This window comes from Trachurus japonicus, chromosome 3, assembly GCF_045865225.1.
Source record: "Trachurus japonicus isolate A0001 chromosome 3, Traja_1.0".
NCBI lineage: Eukaryota > Metazoa > Chordata > Actinopteri > Carangiformes > Carangidae > Trachurus > Trachurus japonicus.
Genome location: NC_140909.1, coordinates 13,794,701 through 13,817,042, shown reverse-complemented (window position 1 = coordinate 13,817,042; position 22,342 = coordinate 13,794,701). Strand labels below are relative to the sequence as shown.

General features: G+C 41.5%; 1 protein-coding gene across 3 annotated transcripts in view; it reads left to right on the top strand.

The window, feature by feature from the left end:
* The window catches only part of kiaa1549lb (KIAA1549-like b), a 54,778-nt gene that overhangs the window by 14,304 nt on the left and 18,132 nt on the right, over positions 1-22,342 (top strand). For 2 of the 3 annotated variants that reach the window (XM_085762895.1, XM_085762917.1), the window contains exons 2-7: positions 8,431-8,799; positions 12,136-12,609; positions 12,740-12,855; positions 17,061-17,280; positions 17,508-17,641; positions 18,284-18,452. In XM_085762895.1, coding sequence (XP_085619021.1) covers positions 8,431-8,799; positions 12,136-12,609; positions 12,740-12,855; positions 17,061-17,280; positions 17,508-17,641; positions 18,284-18,452 — 1,482 coding nt within the window. The remainder of the gene's footprint in view (positions 1-8,430; positions 8,800-12,135; positions 12,610-12,739; positions 12,856-17,060; positions 17,281-17,507; positions 17,642-18,283; positions 18,453-22,342) is intronic. The other variant, XM_085762906.1, reaches the window with a different exon arrangement.

Here is a 22,342-nt window from a genome sequence, read left to right as displayed (position 1 = left end):
CAAATTGTTTCGATGATTATTTTATTGATAGTCAGTTTAATGATAATACTTTATATTATCTAGAGACATCACGCTGGTTGATTTCAGTAGTCGAATGCATTACATTGGTTTACATGAGGTTTAGTTCACCTATACATTTGTAATTGTACTCCACCAAATTTTCAGAGGGTTTCTACCCCATTATGATTTGAGAGCATTACTTACTGTGATTTTTCACTCAGAAAAATATGATGACCCTGTAAAATGCAACCTTTGAACAAGAAAAATGGTGACCCCTTGCCAGATTTTATTTTAGATGTTCCACCAAAAATTGATTACCACATATAAAAAAAGAAAAAAAAGAAAACTTTTTTTGTCTTCTCTTCTCATCATTGAAATAATATTTTGGGTCATTTGAGGTGAGGTCGTGTGAGGTCCAATAGTCAGTCTATTACCTGCAGTAGATTTGGATCAGTGCCCTCCTAGCCAAAAGTACAGGCACAGAAGATGAGCAATATACTGCTGTGGATGGGGCCAGCTGCAAAAATACATTTCACTGCTTTTCGCTCGCTTTCACTGAGTCTCTTCATCTGACTTTGGCCTTTTGCTGTGAGCATTTCTAAAATGACTAAACACTGTGTTTTTAATACTTCACAACCCCACATCAAATATTGCTTTAATCATCTGACAACTCCACAGGTTTCTCCGACCCCCTGGTTGAGAACCACTGGACTTAACTAGTTAATTGCTCCAATTTATGAAAGTAATTATTCTCTAATTTAGAGTCCTCACACATCATAACCTAATACTGAGACAGCTGTGGCATATAAAACAACTGTTGGTTTATTCCTAGCAGTATTGATCAGTATCAAACGTTGAAGTTGTTTATAGTAACGATGCGATACGATACGATACGATACGATACGATATGATACGATACAATACGATACGATACGATACGATACGATACGATAACAATACACTTTATTGTCCCGTTCAGGGAAATTTGTCTTGGACTCTCTAGCTGCGCCATAAATGCCTTCATGGCCACAATGACAAAAAACAATACACCTCAGCCATACCAACCCAGCAAACACAGACATAACAGCATTGCACATATCCCATAACATAACATCCAACAGCACCAATGATTATTTTTCTGATATTCATGCTCAAGACAAGTTGCTGTTTCTCATTTAACCTTTGTTGGAATAAATATAACATTCATTGTATTATTAGATATTGTATCCAAAATTAATCCATAAATTAGGAGGGGACCTTGATGTTAATGTTCACCTTGTACATAGTCCCATCAACTGCTGCGTCTATATCTGATGCCCTCCCTTGACCTCCACCTGTCATTTCATACCTACTGTTGTAATCTCCGGGCCCATCACAGCCTCAGCATGTAGCTAAACTCCTACACTCATCCCTTTGCCTTCTCTGATATGTACGGCCCCAGGAAACAGTCATGAGCTCCAGTTTGATGCAGTCGCTTCTCTCTCTCTCTCTCTCTCTCTCTCTCTCTCTCTCTCTCTCTCTCTCTCTCTCTGTCTGTGTGTTGGGTTAATCCAGGACAAGAAATCAGAGCTTTCAGATTATCAAACCAGTTTGAAGGTTTGTTAGCACAACATCTGCATATCTATAAAGATCAGAAATGTCACTTGATGTAAGACATTCTTCGATGCATTTGTGCAGTCTGAACAATAAAACCCTTCTGAATGATTACCTGTGATGCTTCAGTGAAAAGAAATACCATCTACCTTAGCTTTACCTCGATATCTGTTGCGTGCTATCTCTGTTTTCAACCTTGACAGTGCATAGGCCAGTGTTGCCTCTGGGCATGATGCTGTAGTGAAACATGACTTATTTTTGGTGGTTTTAATGGCACTGTGATTGCCTGCAGTACCCTACTGAGCCCTCTGACTTCCAGTCATCCTGTCTGCTCCACTAAGGTTCATCTGGTCACTTGATATATCAGAGGGAATGGCTCGCCCTGAATACTTCTACTACATGTTTACAATCTGGAATAATTGGTGCAAGTATTTCCTTTCTTTGTGTCAATTTCCCTCAACCAAAGCAGTGTGACTATAAAAAAAAAAGTTATATATTGTTATGAGCAGTGTTAAGTGGTTCCTCTAACGATGTGGGAGTTTTGTCTTCAAGATCTGTCATTGAAGCTACACGTGTGTGTTCAGGCTACACTTCAGAAAATAGTACAGTGTTTGAAACTGTTTCAAAAATCTTATTTTCAGCATTATTACATCATCTGTATTAATTTAGATTATTGTAGCTGATTATTTTCATGGGTTGCGGTTGGGACCTCGGCATAAAAATAACCTTATTCATTGTTTAGACCCACTACTTCCCATCTACTTTTGCCAAAAGAGTTTGAGCCAGCAGATATATGATCCCTCATGTGAGAGTGGAGGGAATGTGTCCCCTGTCACCTTCCAAAAAGCTTGCTAAAAGCCCTGAATAATAGCTCTCTGGTGTGTTTTACTGAGCCAGTGCCTGCAGTGGAAAACATAACACTTGATGGGAAAATTACCCTAATGCACCATATAGAAATGCAGATACAGGAAGAAATTAATACAATGTAGTTACCAGATTCGTTTTTCTTCTCTTGTTTTGGCACCTTTCCTTGTGCCCAGAAGTACAGATAACTAACTACCAGTTGACAGATCTATAAAATCTAACAGCATATGCCACCATATTGTTTAAGCCTAAATGAGAAAAGCTCAAACACAGGGACAAGGACAGTCGAGAACAGTCTGAGTGAACAGTAATAGGAGTGGACAGAGTGCAACAACATGAGCCATGACTACAGCATCCTGAGCTGCATCAGGACAGAAGTCAGTGTGTCGACATGTCAGGCTGAAAGGGACGGAAGGCCTTAGCGAGAGAGAGAGAGAGAGAGAGAGAGAGAAACACACAAAGATGGAGGACAGAGGGGGAGGAGTGCTTAGCTTGAGTCAGTGGTCAATTGTGCAGTGTTTGATTTAGTGATTTAATCGATACTCAAGTATCAATACTTCCAATACCAAACGTGTCCGTTTTAGGATTGATACTCATAAGAAAGTATCATACTATCACCAGTCTGCACTAATCTGGGGTTAACAACTATTGTTTTTATGACAGTAGACTGTTACTTTGCTATTTACAGGACCTATTCCCAATCCCCACTGGTTGGAAGGGACTACTGTACATCTGCTTCCACCTCTGAGGCGAACTATGGTTGTGTTAAATTAATCCGTTCCGCACACACACACGTCTCAACTCAAAGACCTAATGAGAGCAGGAGGATTAACGTTTGGATGTTATTCTTGAAAAAAAAGTGTCAACTCTCACCCATTTGTGTTGTGTGTCTTTGAATGATTATTGATATATTGGGTGCAGTTAATTGATGAACAGAATAGGGAAGTCTATGCTCCTGTTTTTTTGTGGTGAGTGAATCATACAGTTTGGTAACTATCTGTGTCCATGCTTATCATTGTGGCTTGTTCCACTTATTTTGGGGGGCAGTTTGCCTTGGGATAGGGTAGTGTCAAGACAGTAAGGGGAACTAAGCCTTTGTGGTACCTGTTCTACCACGTGAGCCAACAGGGCGCCCCCATATATGCGTGATGGTTATCACTCCTCTCCACAGCAGTGGAGAACTTTCAGTTTTTTGCTTGACTTGGCTCTACTTACTTTTTTAAAAGACCCCTTATCATGCCACCTTTTCCTGTTTTCACAGAACTAATACCGCCTCTACGTGTGATTTTAGATAACATAGTGGCTTCTGCAATCAGAGGCATGACGTGTAACACAACCGTGTCGGTGTCAGCCTTATGATGCCAGCTCTGTATTTTACACAGATGTCTGTTTTGCTGGGTGACTGCCTGCCGGCTTTAACGTGTTTATGCCCTTTATACAGAGTGGAGTTAAGGCACAACATTTCCACTGAACAGCACAGCTGAGTGAGCTGTGTACATGGGGGCTACAGTCAAGAGACTGACGCAGTAATGTAAGTTACACAACAATTTAAGAAGAGTTAAAAAGTATAAGCTAACATAAGGGTTATCATGACACTAAAACTTCAAATTTGATATTGGTGCCGTGGAAAATAATAACTGAAAAATTGAAAAAATGTATCTCCTAAAAAATTTGAAGTTCCAACTGTTGGATCCTTCACAGCCCAACCTTTCCCACAACGCATTTCGATCGAAAACTTGGATTATTGTGTGGAGATAGAAGTGGTGGGGAAAACGTAAATTAAAGTTATTTGAATAGCATTTTCTATCTTCCTCTCCTTCGTATTTTTTCTTTGTCTTTTAATTCAAGCCACCTGTAAATACGATAACAGTACGAAAATGCTTCAGCTCGGCTGAATCATGTTTTGGAAAAGTCCTGCGTAGGCCAGACCACCTCATTTACCTATACTTCTCTGCAGTATACAGCCCCTGTTTGCCTCACATGCAAAATACTTCCAAACATTGTTTTGGGTTTTTTCCGTTTTCGACTAAAACTGGTGGTGGAGGCCCTTCAGCAGCAGCTCTTGCCATGTTAAGTTTGTTTTATGCTGGCAACACCAGCCAGCTCTGTGTTGTGAACATCAACTACTGTTCATGTGTTCAGTTGCTGGTGCGGGGACGGCCACATGTGTGCCTGCCGGTCTGTGGTGGTGCTGTGTGAAGTTCTGTCAACTCAAGAGAGCAAAGATGGCACTGTTGGTGTTAAAGCTGTTACAAGTGAGTATCTAGTCTGATAGTATATTTTAGGATCAATTAGTATCTCAGGGGTTTTTTGTTTTATTGTTTTTATTTATTTATTTTTTTTAATCTAACATTAGCCACCATAGGCTGCTGGTTATACCAAGGCCAAGTATGGCTGTAGCAGTATGTTGAATTTAGCAAGGGGATATTATTTTTGCTTACAACTTCAACATAATGTGTTGTTTGGGCTTTGTAAAATTACATAATATGCCTCCAAATTTGATAATGGCTCCTTTGGCTTAGCTTCAGGTTTTTGAGATGCCCTTGGAAATAAACAGGTAATCAGTCAAAAAAAAAAAAAACTCTTTGTCAGAGGCACAAAATGAGTGATTGAATGAATGAACATTTCAGTTAATACCATGTGCACGTCTCTGCATGCTTGCAGGGTGAAGTGTCCACTGGGCTGTGTTCCAGACAGCTGATGCGTGTCTCAGCCTGCTGTGCTGTTTGCACCCTTTTTAAAAAATAAATAAATGAGTAAATAAATAAATAAATGAAACGCATAGTGCCGGATGCATACGACATCCTCCCTCCCATCCATCAGCATCCTTGCTAACTGCTTCTCCAGCCCTGCACAAAAAAAAAAGTGCAATATGTATGTCAACACACTCCATCACAATTTTCTCCCTCCAGACTTTCTTCAACCTCACCATTGGAGCTCTTATTTATCATTTTAATAGAACAACAACAGCTCAAAGCTGCTGTATGTGCCTCCACCATCCATACGCAGTCAAAACATAGCAAGGACTTCTGAGGCGCTTTCTGAGACCCGGCTTCTTCTCAAATTTGTTTCTGCGCTCCCAGGGTTCCATCCACCTCACTATTGAATTACACTCTCTTGTTTACCATTTTCCGCACATAAGAGAACAAAAACAGCTCAAAGCAAAAGGAGTAGCAGTGTATAATGTGAGTTGAGCAGTGGGAGCCCCAGCAGTGTCATGTCTGTGTCCTGGTAGCTCAAAGATACCGCTGGCTGCAGAGGGATGAAATGAGTGTGGAAATGAGGTCTGTGGTTTGTGTGTGCTGGTTGCAGTGGGCTTCTGAGACAAGGGAGGAGAAGAGTTTAGCCGTCTCCTCCTTAAGAAGTAAAAGCATATCATTGCACATATATGCTATATCAATGACCAGTTTGCACCTGTGCTTAAAACCCTGTACCATCCACTTGTTCCTTTTATTTCTTCTTACATCTGTGGTTTTTCATTGTTCATGGTTTTTCATGGTAAAACTGTTCATACTTTGTGCGTCACTTCATTTCACAAAAAATGCAGCCTTATATATTTGGTATCTTTGGAATCTTTGGTGTCATCACTTTGCATGCAATAGAGTTCATAACAGAGCTCTCTTACACTTTCTGTCCTGCTGTCATCAGTTTTTGAGAATTTTAGTCTTCAGAAATATTGAATAATCACCCATCACAACCCAAGAAAAAAAATCTTTAAACTTGTCCAACCAACAGCTCAGTACCCAGAGATCTTTTCACATTTCAAACTTTCGCAAATGACCATCCAATTGAGCACATCTTTTACAATCCAGGTGACTGGCACCTGTACAAAACCTGGTATTACTTTTCTCCTTCTGATGGTGATGGTGTGAAGAATCATGATGATGAACATGAAGCTGAATACTGTTTTCCATTCACAGTGACCTCCATGTCCACCTCCTCAATCTTTCCCAAACTGTTCCCTAGTTTTCCAGGACTATTTCATTTTCATTTTCCATGTACCTGCCAGCTCTCTCATAGTGCTATCTCTCTCTCTCTCTCCTACATTCAGCACATCTTGTCCTCTCTCGTCCATTATTGAAATCCGCCCATATGCTCAGCTCTGTCAGAGCAGGTGGAAAACCACAGGTGGACCCCACACCTCCGTTCAGACTGGCCATCGTCCCGTGCACCCATTCATGTTGCCACTGGCCACTGGGCACACTAAACAGGGGAGGGGGTGGGGGGTGTTTGGTGTTGGGCTGCAGGAAGTTCTCTTTCATTTTGATAAGACTGAATCACCTCTTAGTGGCCTTGAAGCAGGACACATGTATCATCTGCGATGTGACTAGAGAAATACATTTCTCCATCTCCCACTTGTTTTATATCACCGCTTTTTAACAGTGGGTTAGAAATTGCGATATAGCAATTTCACTAATAACATTTTAGCACATGAATGATTTATCGAAGAAAGGGAATTAAGTGGGATCATGAGTACAGCATGAAGGGGTTGTCTCTAAGAAATGAATTTTGGCAGTTAATGAAATTCAGTGATTTATCCCTCCAAAAACAACTTATGAAAAGCATTATGCCAATTATCTGGGATATTGGTGACATTTAAGAGTATGTTCAGAGTTAGTGACCTGGAGCTTTTACTGAATTTATAGGTGTTAGATTATTTTACCGTTTGGTCTTAATGCTCTGCAGATATTTGCAGAACATGAAGGTTTTCACATAGTTTTATAGCGCCAGCTGTGTGAGTTCACACTGCCTTAGGCCAGTCATCATGTATGTAATTTAGAAAACACGGACTCAAGGGCCTCACATTTCTGCAGCATGCGCTGGACAGAATGTGATTATACAAGCCAACCTGATTGGAAAACAGATTCAGGAAAAAAAATGACTTGTATCTGAGTACCTACAGTAGCCTCTGTTTGCTATCGAGGTACATGTTTGTCTGTCGAATGGTTCCCCCTGCTCATGTTTAGCTGGTTCACTGGATGCTCTTCAGCAGGGGAAAGATGCTGAGGGGGTGGGAGATGTGACAGGACTGCAAAGCTTTATAAATGGATAAAAGAATCCCTGTATGGACGTGTCGAGGATGTGCTGAGAATAAAAGAAAAGCAGAGGGCAGGACTGGATGAGAGAAAACGGCACGTTGTTCTGTCTTGGGGCATAAATCAGCTCCTGCATTTTCATGATATAGTTACTACAAAGTAAACTTCCATATCTTTCTGTAGGTCTGCCTTTCACAGAAACATAATTCTGTGAAGGCCAAAAGCTGTAACAAGTCCACTGTGTGTTTTAGAAGTACTGTAGCGTTATCTTTGCTATACTTGAACACTGTCCCTTGAATAATTCTATTTGTTCCACTTTGAAGATCGTCTCCTTTTCTCTCCTTTGGGAAAACATAAATGTCTGCCCTTGGTGTGCTGTCGCAGATTATTAGAAAAATGTGTTTGTGCCTTTAAACCTGGAATGTGTGTAGTATTTGTCATGCGTTTTCACCTTGGGGCAGAGGACAGAACGATTACCACACAATGGCAATTAAAACACTGTAGATGTATCGTCAGGACTTTTCCATGGGTGTGTCAGACACCTGATTCTTTGTGGTGGCTTCATCTTTCATCTTTTTAAAAGATAACTCTTTGCTGACATTCAGGCTGAGTGAATATGCATAGCTGCTGAGGCAGTCAGTTTTTTTATGCTGCTTGATAGAAGGACATACAGCGCTATAGAGATTTTGCAGCATAAAATAATGACAATGCTTAATTGATAAGTTCAAGATCATAAAAATTGTAAGCTTTAAACTCAAATGTATCAGTATCAGTCTGTCTTATCACTCATGTAATCTACATATGATGAGTTAATATTTGTTAATATCATTAACAAAACCTTTAGTTACAACTTTAAGAAAGTTTATAAATATTGCTGCTAGAAGGTGTTGGTACACAAGAGATAATTTTAGTTTCTTCCTGTCTGTTCCATTGACAGAAAAATCCACCTATGATGCCTCTGGCTCCTCGTCTCTACCAAGCGACCCCGCAGCCACAGCTGCTCCTGTTCGGCCATTGACTCACCTGTCGGTGGCGGAGGAGGTGCCTTTCTCAGCCGTCCATTCAGATGGTGACTCAGAGTCTGAGGGAGAAGGTTTATCAGGGCAGCCTGCCTTTTCTTCTGTCTTAACCGTCATGGCAGGAACTGTCAAACATCCGGTGAGCCTTGATCAAAGTCAAATCTCGCCGACTGTCACCGGGGACGAGACCCACACCACCCAATGGCCTTCACATAGTTCCAGCCATGGCTCAGAGTCACTCTCCTCGCTGTCAGACGTCGGAGGTAGGATCCTCTCTACCAGCTCAGGTTTGTCTTCCAGTGCATCTCAAGAGTACACCACACCCATAAAGGCTGTTACCCTGTTATCACCTGTCGCTAGGCCCTCACATGTGTCCTTTTTGGATGGGAATAAGAATATCTCATCATTTTCGTCATCAACAGTATCATCATCAGCAGTATCATCTCCTTTATTGTCATTGTCGGTGTCGTCACCATCTCCATCCACTTCATCTGTCTTATCATCATTGGTGTCTCAGTTCTCTTCATCATCCTCCACTGAGTGGCGAGACAAAGCTGTATCTTCCCAAGGTCAAAGGATTGTGTCCAGCGCTGCGGCTGTGAACGAAACAGCAGCATTAACACCAGCAGGGTCTCAGGATTGGACAGACAGTCTAACAACTTCACAGACCACCATTCATTCAGCCGTAGTCCCACCAGCTGTTTCACAGGGATTGCAAAGCATAACAATCAAACCATCACATTTTCCAGATGAAAGCAGAAGTGACAAGAGCAATACAGTGACTAAACACTCATTTTTCTCATCAGCAGATAAAATCCACCGAGCCAGTGATACATACACAAGGAGTACAAGCTCAACAATAATCAAGACCCCAGGAAACGGCATGTACACATCATATCCCTCTCCTAACCAGACAAGACAGAATCTTTTAAAGATTTTATACAAACCCACTCAGATGCAGAAACAAGGTGTGAACTTTATATTGACCGATGATCTAGAAATTAGCACCTCATTTCCCTCCAATCAAGAGAGGCAAGCTGTTCAAACGCAGCAGGGAGATTCACAAAATCCCACATCAGCGCCGCTGTCTGCCCTTCCCAACGGATATTCAGCTTCTAGTCATGTCACACAGCAGGTGTTAAATCGAACAGCATATGGGAAAAGGAAAGACAAAACAGCAGTAGACACTCAGACTTTAGCTCACAATCGTGTTGGAGATTCAATGGTGTCACCCCTCGGTTCACATGTTATAAATCCAACTGTTTCACCAGCAGTGACGTTCAGACCCGCTGCATCATTTTTAACAATTCCCTCCAAGGCTTCACCAGGTAAAGCATCTTGCTCCGAAACGGCAATCACTAAGCTAATGCCAGTCTACTCCAGCATGGTGTCCTCGGAGCATACATCTAATAGTGGTGATTTAGTGATGGCAGCGGGTCACGGCAGCCCCGGAGTTCCTGCCATCAATATGAATTACAACCAGGGAGGGATAGCAGGAGCAGAGCTCAAATCTGTTTCCACCCAAGCTCACCAGAATAACTTGCTCTCACTCACGCAGTCGAGGCCGGAGTCCACCGGTGGTTACATCCTCAGTTCAATCACCAGAGCAGCAACACCCCTCCCCACATCAGAGTTGGATTCACCAAATTTGCCAAAGAATGAAGTCATAAACCTTCAACAATTTGTCACACAAACAGTGTCTTCCAATGGCGTAATAGAGCCTCGGCGATGGGCGACTGTACAGATGACATTTTCCCCCAACAGTGGGACAGTGGCTCCCTCTGGTTCAGCACTGCCAGTTAGGTCAGAAAAAGATATGACCTATAAAACCATGTATGAAAGTTTTTCAACCCCCCACTCAACCTACTTATTACCCTTGTTCCTCAGCCACAGCCCGTTCCACAACAACACCAAGGATCTCCTGTCGGCCAGTAGTGAGATAAATTTTGTAGACCAACCAAAAGCCTTGTTACCATCCAAAGTAACTCCCTCGCAAAGACCCTTTCAAACAAGATCTTTACTTACATTTCCCCGCAAGTCTGATGCAAGATCTGATGTAATGCCATCCACCAGTAAATCTAAACAGCTGGTGTCCCAAGCTGAAGTCTCCTCTAATACTATTATAACATCTGAGAGAGTGGGCTATGCTATACCTTTGACTTTCAAGCCAGAAACTAGTGCAGAGAACAGTAAAACATCACCAGCTTCCAGTATTCACATAACACATCAAAAGAGACCTGCTGAGAGCTTCCACAGAAATATTGATAAGAGCTCAGCTTCCCCTTTATCTAATGGTAAGGAAGAGTCTACTTTAATATACAAGAAGGGTGTTCCGCAAGGGCAGTTTACAACACAGTTTCCATTTTTCATTACTACAAAAGATGTTTTTATGTTGAAAAGAGGCTCTGAAGGTTCTGGCAAAGGATCTCCTACTGAAATCGCTTCTTCTCCAGTAACTTTTGATGTGGCATTAGGCCATCTTAAAAGCCTCCCTCATAAAGATGATGTGACAGTCATGAGCAGTCATGAGCAGTTTTCTCCTTTCTTGTCCGAAATCATCCCAACATTGAGGACAGCCACTTTTTCCCACACCCAGGGACCGGTCACTAGCGTTACTAGTGATAAATCCAACTTTTATTTAGGCAAACAGACAGCCATGCCTTCCACTGCTTTCTCTGTAGCAGCTACTACTTCCTCCAGTGATGGACAAAACAGCACCGAGACAGTGAGCACTATTTTCAGCTTTGGCACCAAATTAATGGCACCATATAAAAAGTGGGAAGACACTAAGCCAGTGCCTGCTCAAAGCAGCGCCTTTGACTCAGAAAATACATCTACTGGCTTTGAAAGGGCAAAATCTAATTTACAAGCAGATGGCCCATCATATGAACATCCAAAGCTGGAAAATGGACAAGAGCGTAATGTGCATAGATTGAATTCAACTGATCCAACAGTTGACAGTGATCTGTTTTCACTTTATCCAACTGTTGGAGAATATCCATCTCTTGCATACGTTAAAGGGACATCAGATTATAAAGAACAGAGTATAGATTTGTCTGCAGCTGATGTGAAATCTGGTGTTGCTCTCAGTTTGCAGCAGGGACAGACTGTCAACACTGCTCCTCCACCAGAGTGGGGCTCAGATACTTTTCTGCCAACCTCTCGTATGACTACTGACACTGCGACATCTTCACAAGGTACTCTGCTTGGATTTGTGTATAAGAGCGACCCCACTTTGGCAGGGGACGGGATCGTTGCGCGTTCAGCCACCCTCGTAAGCAGTATCTCAGGCACTGACCATATCAGCAACACAGCTGACTCAAAACTGAAAGGAGTAATGTCAAGGGAGCTGATGTCATCATCACCACTAACCCTGTCACCACAATCATCTTCAAAAAGTTCATGGCTATCATTCAGTGGTAGTAACGATCCTCAGGTGTTCTCTCACTTACATGTGAGTCTTACCACTTCACTATCTTACAAAACGTCATCATCATCATCATCATCATCATCATCCGTAAAAGCTGTGCCACCCACATTTTCCTCCCTGTCTCCTGGTCTGAACTCATCAATAGATTCTGAACGCCCACAGCATGGTACTGATGCGTCTGTTGTCCCTACAGAGGCGGGGTCGGAAGAGTTAAATGCCGGAACGTCCAGTTTCCCCAAAGAAAAAGAGGCCAGTCTAGCCCCCTCTCAGTCGGTCAGAATTGTGCTTTCCACTGGGCCCACTGAAGGGACATCTCAGGTACCACCTCTGACCCCTCGACAGGACACCACAACAGCCTCCGTGAAGCTCGCCACCACAACTGTAGCTTCAACCGTCAAAACTAAAAATCCCCCCGCTACCATGCCTCCCACCGTTAGACCCACACCGTCTACCGCCGCTACCGCGCAACAGCCCATCCCTGTTACCAGGAGAACGACCACCACTACCACCATCAGGACCCAAACCAGCAGGAGAGCATTCACTCCACTTATCCTGAGAACAAGTCCTCCCAGGGTGGCCACAACCATCTTCATCTCCCCTTTCACCACCACCACAGAGGCTCCGCCACAGCAGTGCAACATTACAGAGAGAATGTGGGTGAAAACAGGTAAATGATAGTTTTCCCACAGTCTTGGGGAAAAAAACTGTCTATTTTTATTATGTCTTCTAATTCTTTTAAATGTTTTGTTTGTCTTTGTTTGTCTTCATCTTTATCTCTACATGTGTATCTGTGATAGTTGTTTCCATCTACGTGAGAAGAAACAGATTGGACAGTATCCAGAGGCAGAATCTGCGGAGGGGGCTCAGCCAAGGCCTCCGAAAAGCTCTCAATGATTCCTCTGCTCAAGCACAGGTCAGCCATATTAATAAACAGAAAAATACATCCGTTTCAGCCACTGGATATATCCTGAATATCCGTTTATGCAGATTTATGGAGTTAAGGATAATGAAAAAAGTTTGCAATTCATTAAAAAAATGCCCTCAGTTTCTCTGACACTGAGTGACTTTAAGCTGAAGGCGTTGTCTTAACCTGGTGACACATTTACAGTGACACACTGGGCTTTAGTAATATCTTTTCTTATCCATTTTCTGGATGCGATAGCTGTCTAAAATCAACACTGTGCTGTTTTTATCTTTGCAGCATCAACCAGCATCAATACACAGAGAAAGATTTAAAAGTTGTGACAAGTTTCCTACAATCTAAAATCCACCCCCGCCCCATTACGTTGAGGTAGAATCTGAATGAAAGCAAAATAAATTTTTGATGAATTCAGAAAAGCAAGAGAAATGCCTCTGTCAGTGTTAGAAGTTTGTCCAGATACATAGAATTGTTACCCTTTTGCCGAGATGTTGGTTCATTCATTATACAGGAGGAAAAGTGTTGCATTGAGAAAAGAACGGTTCAAATTCATCTCGTCTGAATTCAGTGAACAGATTTATTTGAAGCTTGTGTCTCAAATATTATGTGAGATGTATCAGATTGTGAAGATGCCTGAGCTAAACAATGCTCTGACACTAATGAACAGTAAATGTTTCCTAATTTTGCCCCAACCAGTAATGTGGTGGTTTATTAGTGTGAAGTGAATAAGGCACTTAAACCAAGGACCTTCATGTAGGCTATGTGAGAAGAGATGAGGACTAATATAGAAATTAGGTTGACTGAATGTGTCCCAGAAGGCAGTGGGTGATGTCACATATTTGACTAACTGTAGCAACACTAAAACAAGATGTAGATTAAGGTTACAGCAGTACTGTAGATGAGAAGTGTTACTCCTGTTTTCCATTATATAAGGGACAGGCTTTCATTTCTATCCAATTAGTCTGTCAACACTTCACCAAAAGGCAATCTTACCATAGGAGTGGACACAGCAGATTTGGTTTAATAAAAACTCAGGGAAACCAATCTCAGCATTTCCCCTGCACACAAACAGATCCTGTGCACACACAATGATCTTTGTGTCTGTGGATTAGCCATTTGTGGAACCAATCATGGTTTCCACTGTGCCAAATCCATTCTCTCTGTCCAATAAGCCTCTAATACCTCCTCCACAGTCTGTATCAGAAGCACCTCTTGGCTATAAGAAGATGTTAAAATGCAGTCAGTGAGAAGTAGACATGCATTTTTTAGTCTGGTAAACAGAGGAGGAAGGAGTTCTGTAAGGAGACATGTCAGCTGGTACTGATATGATGTTGTCTATTTGCTGTGTGCACACGCTACACCCTCAACATGTGGAGAAGAAATTAATTTGAAAAAAAATCTGACTGCTTGTTTTAGGCAATAACTGAAGCAGCAATTTGATTCCTTTTCCACATAAAGAAAATCTCTCCTCCTTGTCTCCAGTGGGATGGAGTGCCTTCAGAGTGTTGCAATTATGAGCAAGTGTTAAGTGCATCTGTGTGTGCAAGTTTCTGTGTGTGTGTGTGTTTACTTGTATCTCTGCGATCCACTGAAATGTCCCGAGTGTTGTATTTCTCAACTTGGAAGTATCAAATAATTGAATGAGGCCTGTGTACTCATCCTGCCCGCGTGAAGGTCAGCGCTTTCACATGCTCAGCCTATCTGTAGTCTCTGAAGGTGCCGTGCTTCAGTGCACTCCCGTCACCCATTTCAACATTGCATGGGTTCCTTTTAGCAGCACTGCTCTCTCATCCAATGGGAAGCAAGCTGTTGGCAAGGGAAATTGCTTCTGTGTTTAATTATAGGTTATAAATGGTTGGGAGGAGAGCGATGTGCTGTGCTGATGCTAAAAAGATGATGAGAAATAGACTAAATGAATTGGACCACAAGACTAAACTTATTTTCAACCTTTAAAAAAATAAGAAGAATAAGAATAAAAGTGAACTATTTTTGTCGCTTCTAGTTGCGGCGCTCTGGTGAAACCTTTTCAATACCAACACTGTGATCTGTTAGGTTAATCTTTTAGTCCTCCGCACTCTTTGAAATAGAGTTAGTTGGTGTGTTACCAATCTCTGGCTTGCTTGAAATGCAATCTCCTAATAACACCTTCACATGGGCAAAGCTTGAGAGGATGAAGTGATAATAAAGGGCTCTTTTCACAGAGCTGATGAGAAAGCTGAATTGTGAGGAGGCAGAGTGGTGACTCTCAGCTACTCACAGATACTGTAGACTCTCAGTGTGTTGGCCATCATTGGATCTCCTCTCTCAGCACAGGCTTCCAGATGGGTTTAGGTAACAGACCTGAATGGTTTTATTTCTCCATTGCTCTCCCCATCTCTCTGACCCACGCACACACACACACACCTAGTTTCATTGCATCTGTCTTCATCCCCTTTCGGGTTTCCGTGTGAGCACAGTTCAAGAAAAAGTCAAATTCCTACCGACAAACCCATTTCCTCTGTCGTGACACAAAGTTGCGACAGATTTCACCTGCGTTTCTGTGAAGATGAGACTGCAGACGTACCTGGCCTCTTGGGTTAAAAGTGAAGGAACATAAGCCCCTTTGTCCCGAATTCCCTATTTAGCACTCTGTCCCATGCCTCGCTCATCTCTTACTCTCTTTTCTCTCTTCCTAGCAGCCACTCTGTCCCTCCTGTTCACCTATCTGTATTCTGTGATCAGTCCCTCTCTTGTTCCTTATACTCTCATTAGCAAATAGTCACAATACACTGTAGAGTGCTTCATTACTGCAAAGCAAGTCAATATCTTGCCATTCAGCTTATTTGCTGGCAGTACCTTTAGATTCCACACTGAAGGACTAGAACATAAATGTGTCTTTTCTGTTGAACTACTCATATCTTTTCATGGTTTCTTTATATTCCAATGTGGTGTGAGAATAATAAACTTGAAGCTTCCTTCAGACCTGGTTCACAGCAAACTTTTTGACTTCTCAGAGTAGTGTTACTAATAACATTAACATTGGTTCTGCTCTGTTCCAGCGTCACAGTAAGTCAAGACAGTGTGACATTGAGCCGGCATGCACAACACCAGAAATGAAAAGAAACAACTCATGATGTAAAACATTTGTGATTAATTGACAAACAAGTATTTGAAACTGAAGCAGCTAAATGCTTTTCAGTCATCATTCATTTCTTTAATGGCTTTCTAAAGGGTGGAAAACCACTGTTAAATCTTGTAGTGTTATTTGGAAGGTGGTCGACATCATGATACCAGCAGCACTGGATGACACCACCTTCATCATATCATTTATAAAGCAGTGATTGTTATTTTAATACCAGTTGTTGTATTGTAGGTAATGATGCAAATACATCTGCAGTGCTGCAAATCACAGTTTTATGACAGCGCTGGATTAGCATGATTTTTGCATCAGTGTGATGAGGTACCTCTTTTATCCAACACAAGAGACACAACATTAGGCCCAATACTTGGTATGGACATAAAATGGGAATAATTTATTTTAATGTCCATCTACTTATTTTGTTTTTGCCCATAATATTATTTTGTGAATCTTTATTATTTTGTTTTAGTAATGGGCATTGGTTGAGAGAGATGGGAGCACTGATTAGCATGCTTTTATGGATGAATAAATTAATCACAAGTATACTGTACTGACCCACAAAAGCAGACTGGAGTAAAGCAGTGAAGTTGAAAAAAAGGTTTAATGTCTTTAGGCTATGTGGCAAATTGCAAGACAAATAAAAAAGCTTGTAATCTAGTTATTAATGCTTCTTTAGGCAGGTAATTCAATCCAAAATCATATCATTGTCACAAAACTGACAAATATCTAAAATAATAGTAAAAGGAGGTATTAACTAGTTTGCCTTAGAAAACTAACTCTGGTTTCATTGTTGTTAAGTTCACAGGTTTTCTCAATTTTCTTAGTTAGGTTTATTAGTTGAATTTTCATATGGGTATCAATATAATACATTCATTTATTATTTAACAGACTTATGATATACATATTTCAGGTAGTGTAATGAGCAAATCAAATTAAATTCAAAATTAAATTAAAGGTCAAAAAATGTTGTGGTGGTACTTTAACTTTTTCCTCAGTCATGTATTGATTGAACATGGTAACATAGAAAAAAAACTCTATTGGAAAGATATCTAATTCTCATCTGTATACTTTACTCTCTCAGGTGGAGACTGTATTTGGCTCTCCCAACATGACAGTGGCTTATCACGTGACTGGTGGGGACATGGTTTACCCCCCCTCTGTAGTGCTGCAAGGCTTGGAGTCCTACGGCCGTGATAAGCTGATTGCAGACCTGCGACAGTACCTCCCTATGGTGACAGCCCTGCCCCTCCCAGCTACATTATGGAGATCCAGCGCTGCCCCTGGCTTCCAGCTGAAAACAGGTCAGCTAATGTTCAGTCTGGATGAAAGAAAAAAAATGAGTCAAAGATCAGCTTGAGATTTACAGTTATTTGTTCCTGCTGTGATTGTGTATTGGGCCAATCTCAGTAGAAACTAGAAGAGAAGGATGCTGCCTGACTAGTCAGAATTTAAGCTGTAATAAAAAAAGGTTTACAAAAACAGTTTGGCTAGTGACATTATTATAACGGCTCATTCTTTAATGTTTCAGTGCTGCAGTTTGTGGGACCTGGTGATAATCCTCGGTCTTGTCGTTTCTCTCAAATGATGGAACAGAGGCTTGAGAAGGTGTTTTCAGAAGCACAGGCCAAAGTGCTCAGCTCGAGCAGCAGGCTTTCTGTTCAGGTACTGAATAAATGCGGCCTTACAACAACACTGTGTAAATGTTCCCCTCATTGTTACAAAGGCAAAGCTCTGATGTTAATATTAATGCCACAGGTGAAACTTGTACAGTGAAATGTTTTGGTGTCATTGTTTATGTTGATACACATCAACATAAACATGTGTTTTGGTGATTTGGCAGCTACAAACCGATGCAAATTGTGTGCAATTTGTGCAAAATTGTCCCATCAGGCTTTGCTTTTCAAACAAGAGCCGCTTCTCAAATGCAAATTAATGATGTGTAGGAGGGCGCCGTTTGTTTTAATTTTAATTAACTGCCACATTAAAGTGCACCCTATATTAAACCTGATTTGTTGCATGGAGGAAAAAATGTGATACTACAGTATTTCTGCACTCTTTCATGCCTTGCCAATTTCCTGTGGTTGCCTTCCTTGATCATTTTCATAATATTTGTTAATCCATGACAGTAATTGATTTCTTGATGTACTGTATGTAATTTCTGCCCTCACCTTGTTCCACAAGATTTATCCTAATCTTTCAGATTTGCACATTATAGTTATTCAGTCCCAAGCATTGTGATTATACCCTGGATCTTCTGTGCTCTCTTCCTTCCCTGAACTTTTACTCTTTCTGTTTTCTTCCCAGATGCTGAGTGTCACTCAGGCAGCAGGCTCTCCTGCTGTGTCATTGGTCTACACTGTGAGTAATGGCACTGTCTTCCTTAACGGCACCGCTGCCTCAAATCTCCTCGGTCAGCTGTCAGCCGAGCTGGTGGGCTACTTCCTCTTCTATCCACCACTTATCATTGCTGAGCGTAAGTTTACATTTGCATTCTGTAACACATGTGTTCAGATCTCATCCACATCTTTGGACAAACTAGCCGATTTACTGATTGGATTTATTCACAGAAATCAAGATTTGATCCAACCATAGAACTTGCAACTTTTCTTTCTGATTTTATCTAAGAGGCTTTACATTCAGTCATTCAATAACTAAGCTTGAGTGATATCCAGTTTTTCTGTAATTGGATGTTTGTGACTGTTCTGTTTTTATGACCAGTTGTTTTTAATGATTGAGCCACTTAAACATAGTCGATGCAACTAAGACACAACTAAGCCCATGCCTTTCATCTCAGCCTCCTTTGAGGGCATGCTCAGTCTGGTGCTCCGTCTGTGTTAGAGTTATACTGAGAGAAAAACAAATGAAGAGTGACAGGGAATCAGTGAAAGTCTCAACAGCAATCCCAGTTGTGCAGCCTGTCCCATCACCACTAGTGTAACTGGCGAATGGTATATATACTGTATATATAAAATGCTCAGTAGAGGGTGAGAGTGCAAATGCAGATCTCTGACATATAATGAGACATCATTTTTATGGTACTTTATTGTTCCCTGAAGGGGACTTTTGCTCGACCTTGTTCATTCAGAATAGTTTAGCAACAGAACTGAGGTCTTGTAGCTGCTATGGGGATATAGGCTCCTTTTAGACAGAGTTTCACCCAGAAATGGCCTGGAAATTTTCTGGGTCAGGATCAATGTCTAAGGGGGACCAGACTTGACGTTCTGGACATGTTTGTTGCTTGTGCAGTTAGTGTGAACCAAAGACGTGGAACTTTAACATGTGGAGTATTTCATCCAGGAGCCTTTTATCCGTCATTGTTCTGACACTTTAACAAGTCCATTATGTGCCAAGACAAATGCAACATGTCATGAAATCTCCACAGATAGGCTAGTAGTCAATAGGACAAGCAGGTAAATGTTTTTTTTTCCTGTGGATCAGTCGGTGTATTCACAGGGGTTATCTTTCAGTGCAATGCACGCACATCAAATGGAACAGATACGCTTACATAATCAATACAGCTTTTCACACAGGCCATGTCACACCTCATGTTTTACTGGCATGACCTGAAATGTATTTTTGTGCCTTAAGTCTATTTTTTCTGTTTTATGTGTATATGTACACTGGTTGTGTTTTGTACTGCTAAAATGTAGCTGATCTGCAAATGTGCACAGGAACCTGAATGCATCGTGTGCTGGCACTTATAGAGGAGTGAAGCTCCTGCTGCTGTTTTGCCAATGTGCTGCTGATGCTCAGCCCCCTGGGTGGACAGTGTGGCAGGTTATACATGCATAAAAGTGGCCTCAGTGTCTTGCATAATGTAATTCTCTGTAACCAAACCTCTGTCTCATCAAGCTAAAGGAAGTGTCTATCTATAAAAAGACACTTTGGGTCAAGGAGACAGGCAGCCATTAGACTGGATGATTTGAATAGGCCCACGCCTGAGAATTGCATCTCTGGTTAGGTTTCTGTTCAAGCAGAAATAAGCCTTGCTTACTTAATTTCAATGGGTTCAAACCAGCTGCAGTGCTTTAATTACTCTTTTGGACGTTGGTCTTTGGTATTGGACTTCGACCAGACAGGGCTTGGCTTTGCAAGATCATGCTCAGGATCACGGCAGAGTTGCTGCTTGAGCTACGCACTAAGCCCAGGGTTTCCCTCTATTATCATCCGGCCGACTGCAGTCTTGAAATCACTTTTTCTTTAAAGCACCGGCTGAGCCAGTGGGTAAATGGACTATGGATCTTCTCTCACCTCCCAGAGTGTACGTTGCTGGGCCACTTTTAGCTGAATTCAGAGCCAGAAGTTCACATTCAGTCAAGCGCTGTGCAGAAGGGAGTGTGCTGGTCGGATGGTATCGGTCTGTTATGGTGTTGAAGTGCAAGACTGACATTTCCTTCCTCAATGAGACATCTGTCTTAGACCCAAGGGAATATAGTGTTAGTACCCTCCTCAACACAAATGTTCTTTCAACAGGAAAATGTCAAATTTCATAATGGTTAATTAAGTTAATCTTATCTTAATACTAGTAGTAAACTTAGCCAAGTTCAATGCGATTCATAGTTTAATATAAAAGTTGAGACTTTTTTATCTTGTAGCTCATTATTGCAGTTTAATAGTTAGAGTTTATGGTTGGCCTTTGTCGTTTGCCCTCTGCAGTGACTTTGTAAATGGTACAGATATGATTTACAGGTCAGTGTACCAAAAAATCAGGTAAATGAGACGTGGTCATATAATATTCCTCCTTTATGTGATGAAGGTGGACTGCCTCACTGCTCCATTACTAACCTGCAGTGGATGATGGGATACTGAGGACAAAGATACGTATAGAAGGCTGCATGTCTCAGCTGAATTTGATCCCTAGAAACATGCAGCACCTGAATTGCGATGCAGCGTCAGTGTCACTGAGGCACAATAGCAGTTTCAGTTCACACACTGTTTAAAACAAGATGAATAGCAACTCTACTTGTGAGCATTAAATTAACGTTCACTTTGTGTTGTGATTGAATTAAGTTAGAAAGTGAAGTTAGCCGCAGGCAGGATGATTTGGTTTGGGAACAGGGGAGGAGAGTGGAGCAACAAGATACAAAGAGACTCTAATAAAGAAGAAACTGAAGTAAAACCCAATAAGAAAAGGAGGTAAAAGACAGACAGAGAGTATGTGAGTGATTTTTTTCTGTGTTTGTTTTGTACCCTCACCATTAGTGATTTTACACCGTTCACAGGAGGTGTGAGCATATGTTGGCAGTGGCGGCCTCCTCACTTCAAAGCCAATTATCGCAGTAAATAATTAACAGTGGGGGATTCTCATACCACCTTGGGCTCTACTCTGACAGAAAAGGCCCGGGATCTCACACCACTCCTGTTTGTAGCACCACGTACTCCATCCTTCCCGTGGTGTTTGTGTAGGCTGGACTGCTGCGATCAGGCCGTGTACTCCCCCTCTGCTTTTTAACAATATCTCTCAGGTTGAAAATAAGTGAGGCGAGGCTGTTGGCAAAGTCTCTTTTCTTTTTAATACCACATATAGGCTACTTTACAGCTGCAAAACCTAATTTCTTTTAAATAATAGTTTTTTGTCTGTGAACTAGATTCTAATCTTCTATTTCATATCCCCCGGACTGTCATCACACAACATAAGGAGGCTTGTGATTCAAACGTATAGATAGCATTATACTGATTTTGCTGACAGCCTTTTAAATGACCTTACTGTTCCTCTCACCCTGACTCCCCCCTCTCCACCCCTCTCTCCTGTCATGCCTGAGTGTACATTTCTGTAGTGTGTCTGCTTTCACAGGCCAGTGATACAACATTCCCCCAAACACTGCACCAGCCTCCAGCACAGGAGCGTAATCAGGCAGGAAATAGATGTAAGAGAACACAGAGACAACCAGAGCTCAGGCAGCTGAAAGCTCTCCTTGCTTCTGTATGTGTCTGACACGCACTGATAACGAGGCTTTAAACTGAGATCTCAACCACACAAAATGTGCCAAAGTGTAAACCGTCCCTCTTCTTCATGAAAGGTTTCTGAAGTGTTTGTGTACTTGGCCTGGATTTACAAGCACTGGATTCTCAAAAGTAAAATGTCTGGCCAGCGAGAGCACCACTTGTTAGACTGATAATCACACAGTTGCAGCAGTGAAAATTATTATTATTGTTCTTTATGATTTTGTATTTTTTGTGCATGTTTGCAGATTGTATTTCATTGAATAAAAGATTCTAATGACTGAAAGACCCTGACCCTGTAAAATGAAAACAAATGTGTAAAACCAAATATAAGTGCAAGTGAAGTGTGAAAAGATGACCAGCAAACATTTTGCATTTTGTCTGAGTTTATTTTTATAATGTTCAGTTTCACTTTTTTAT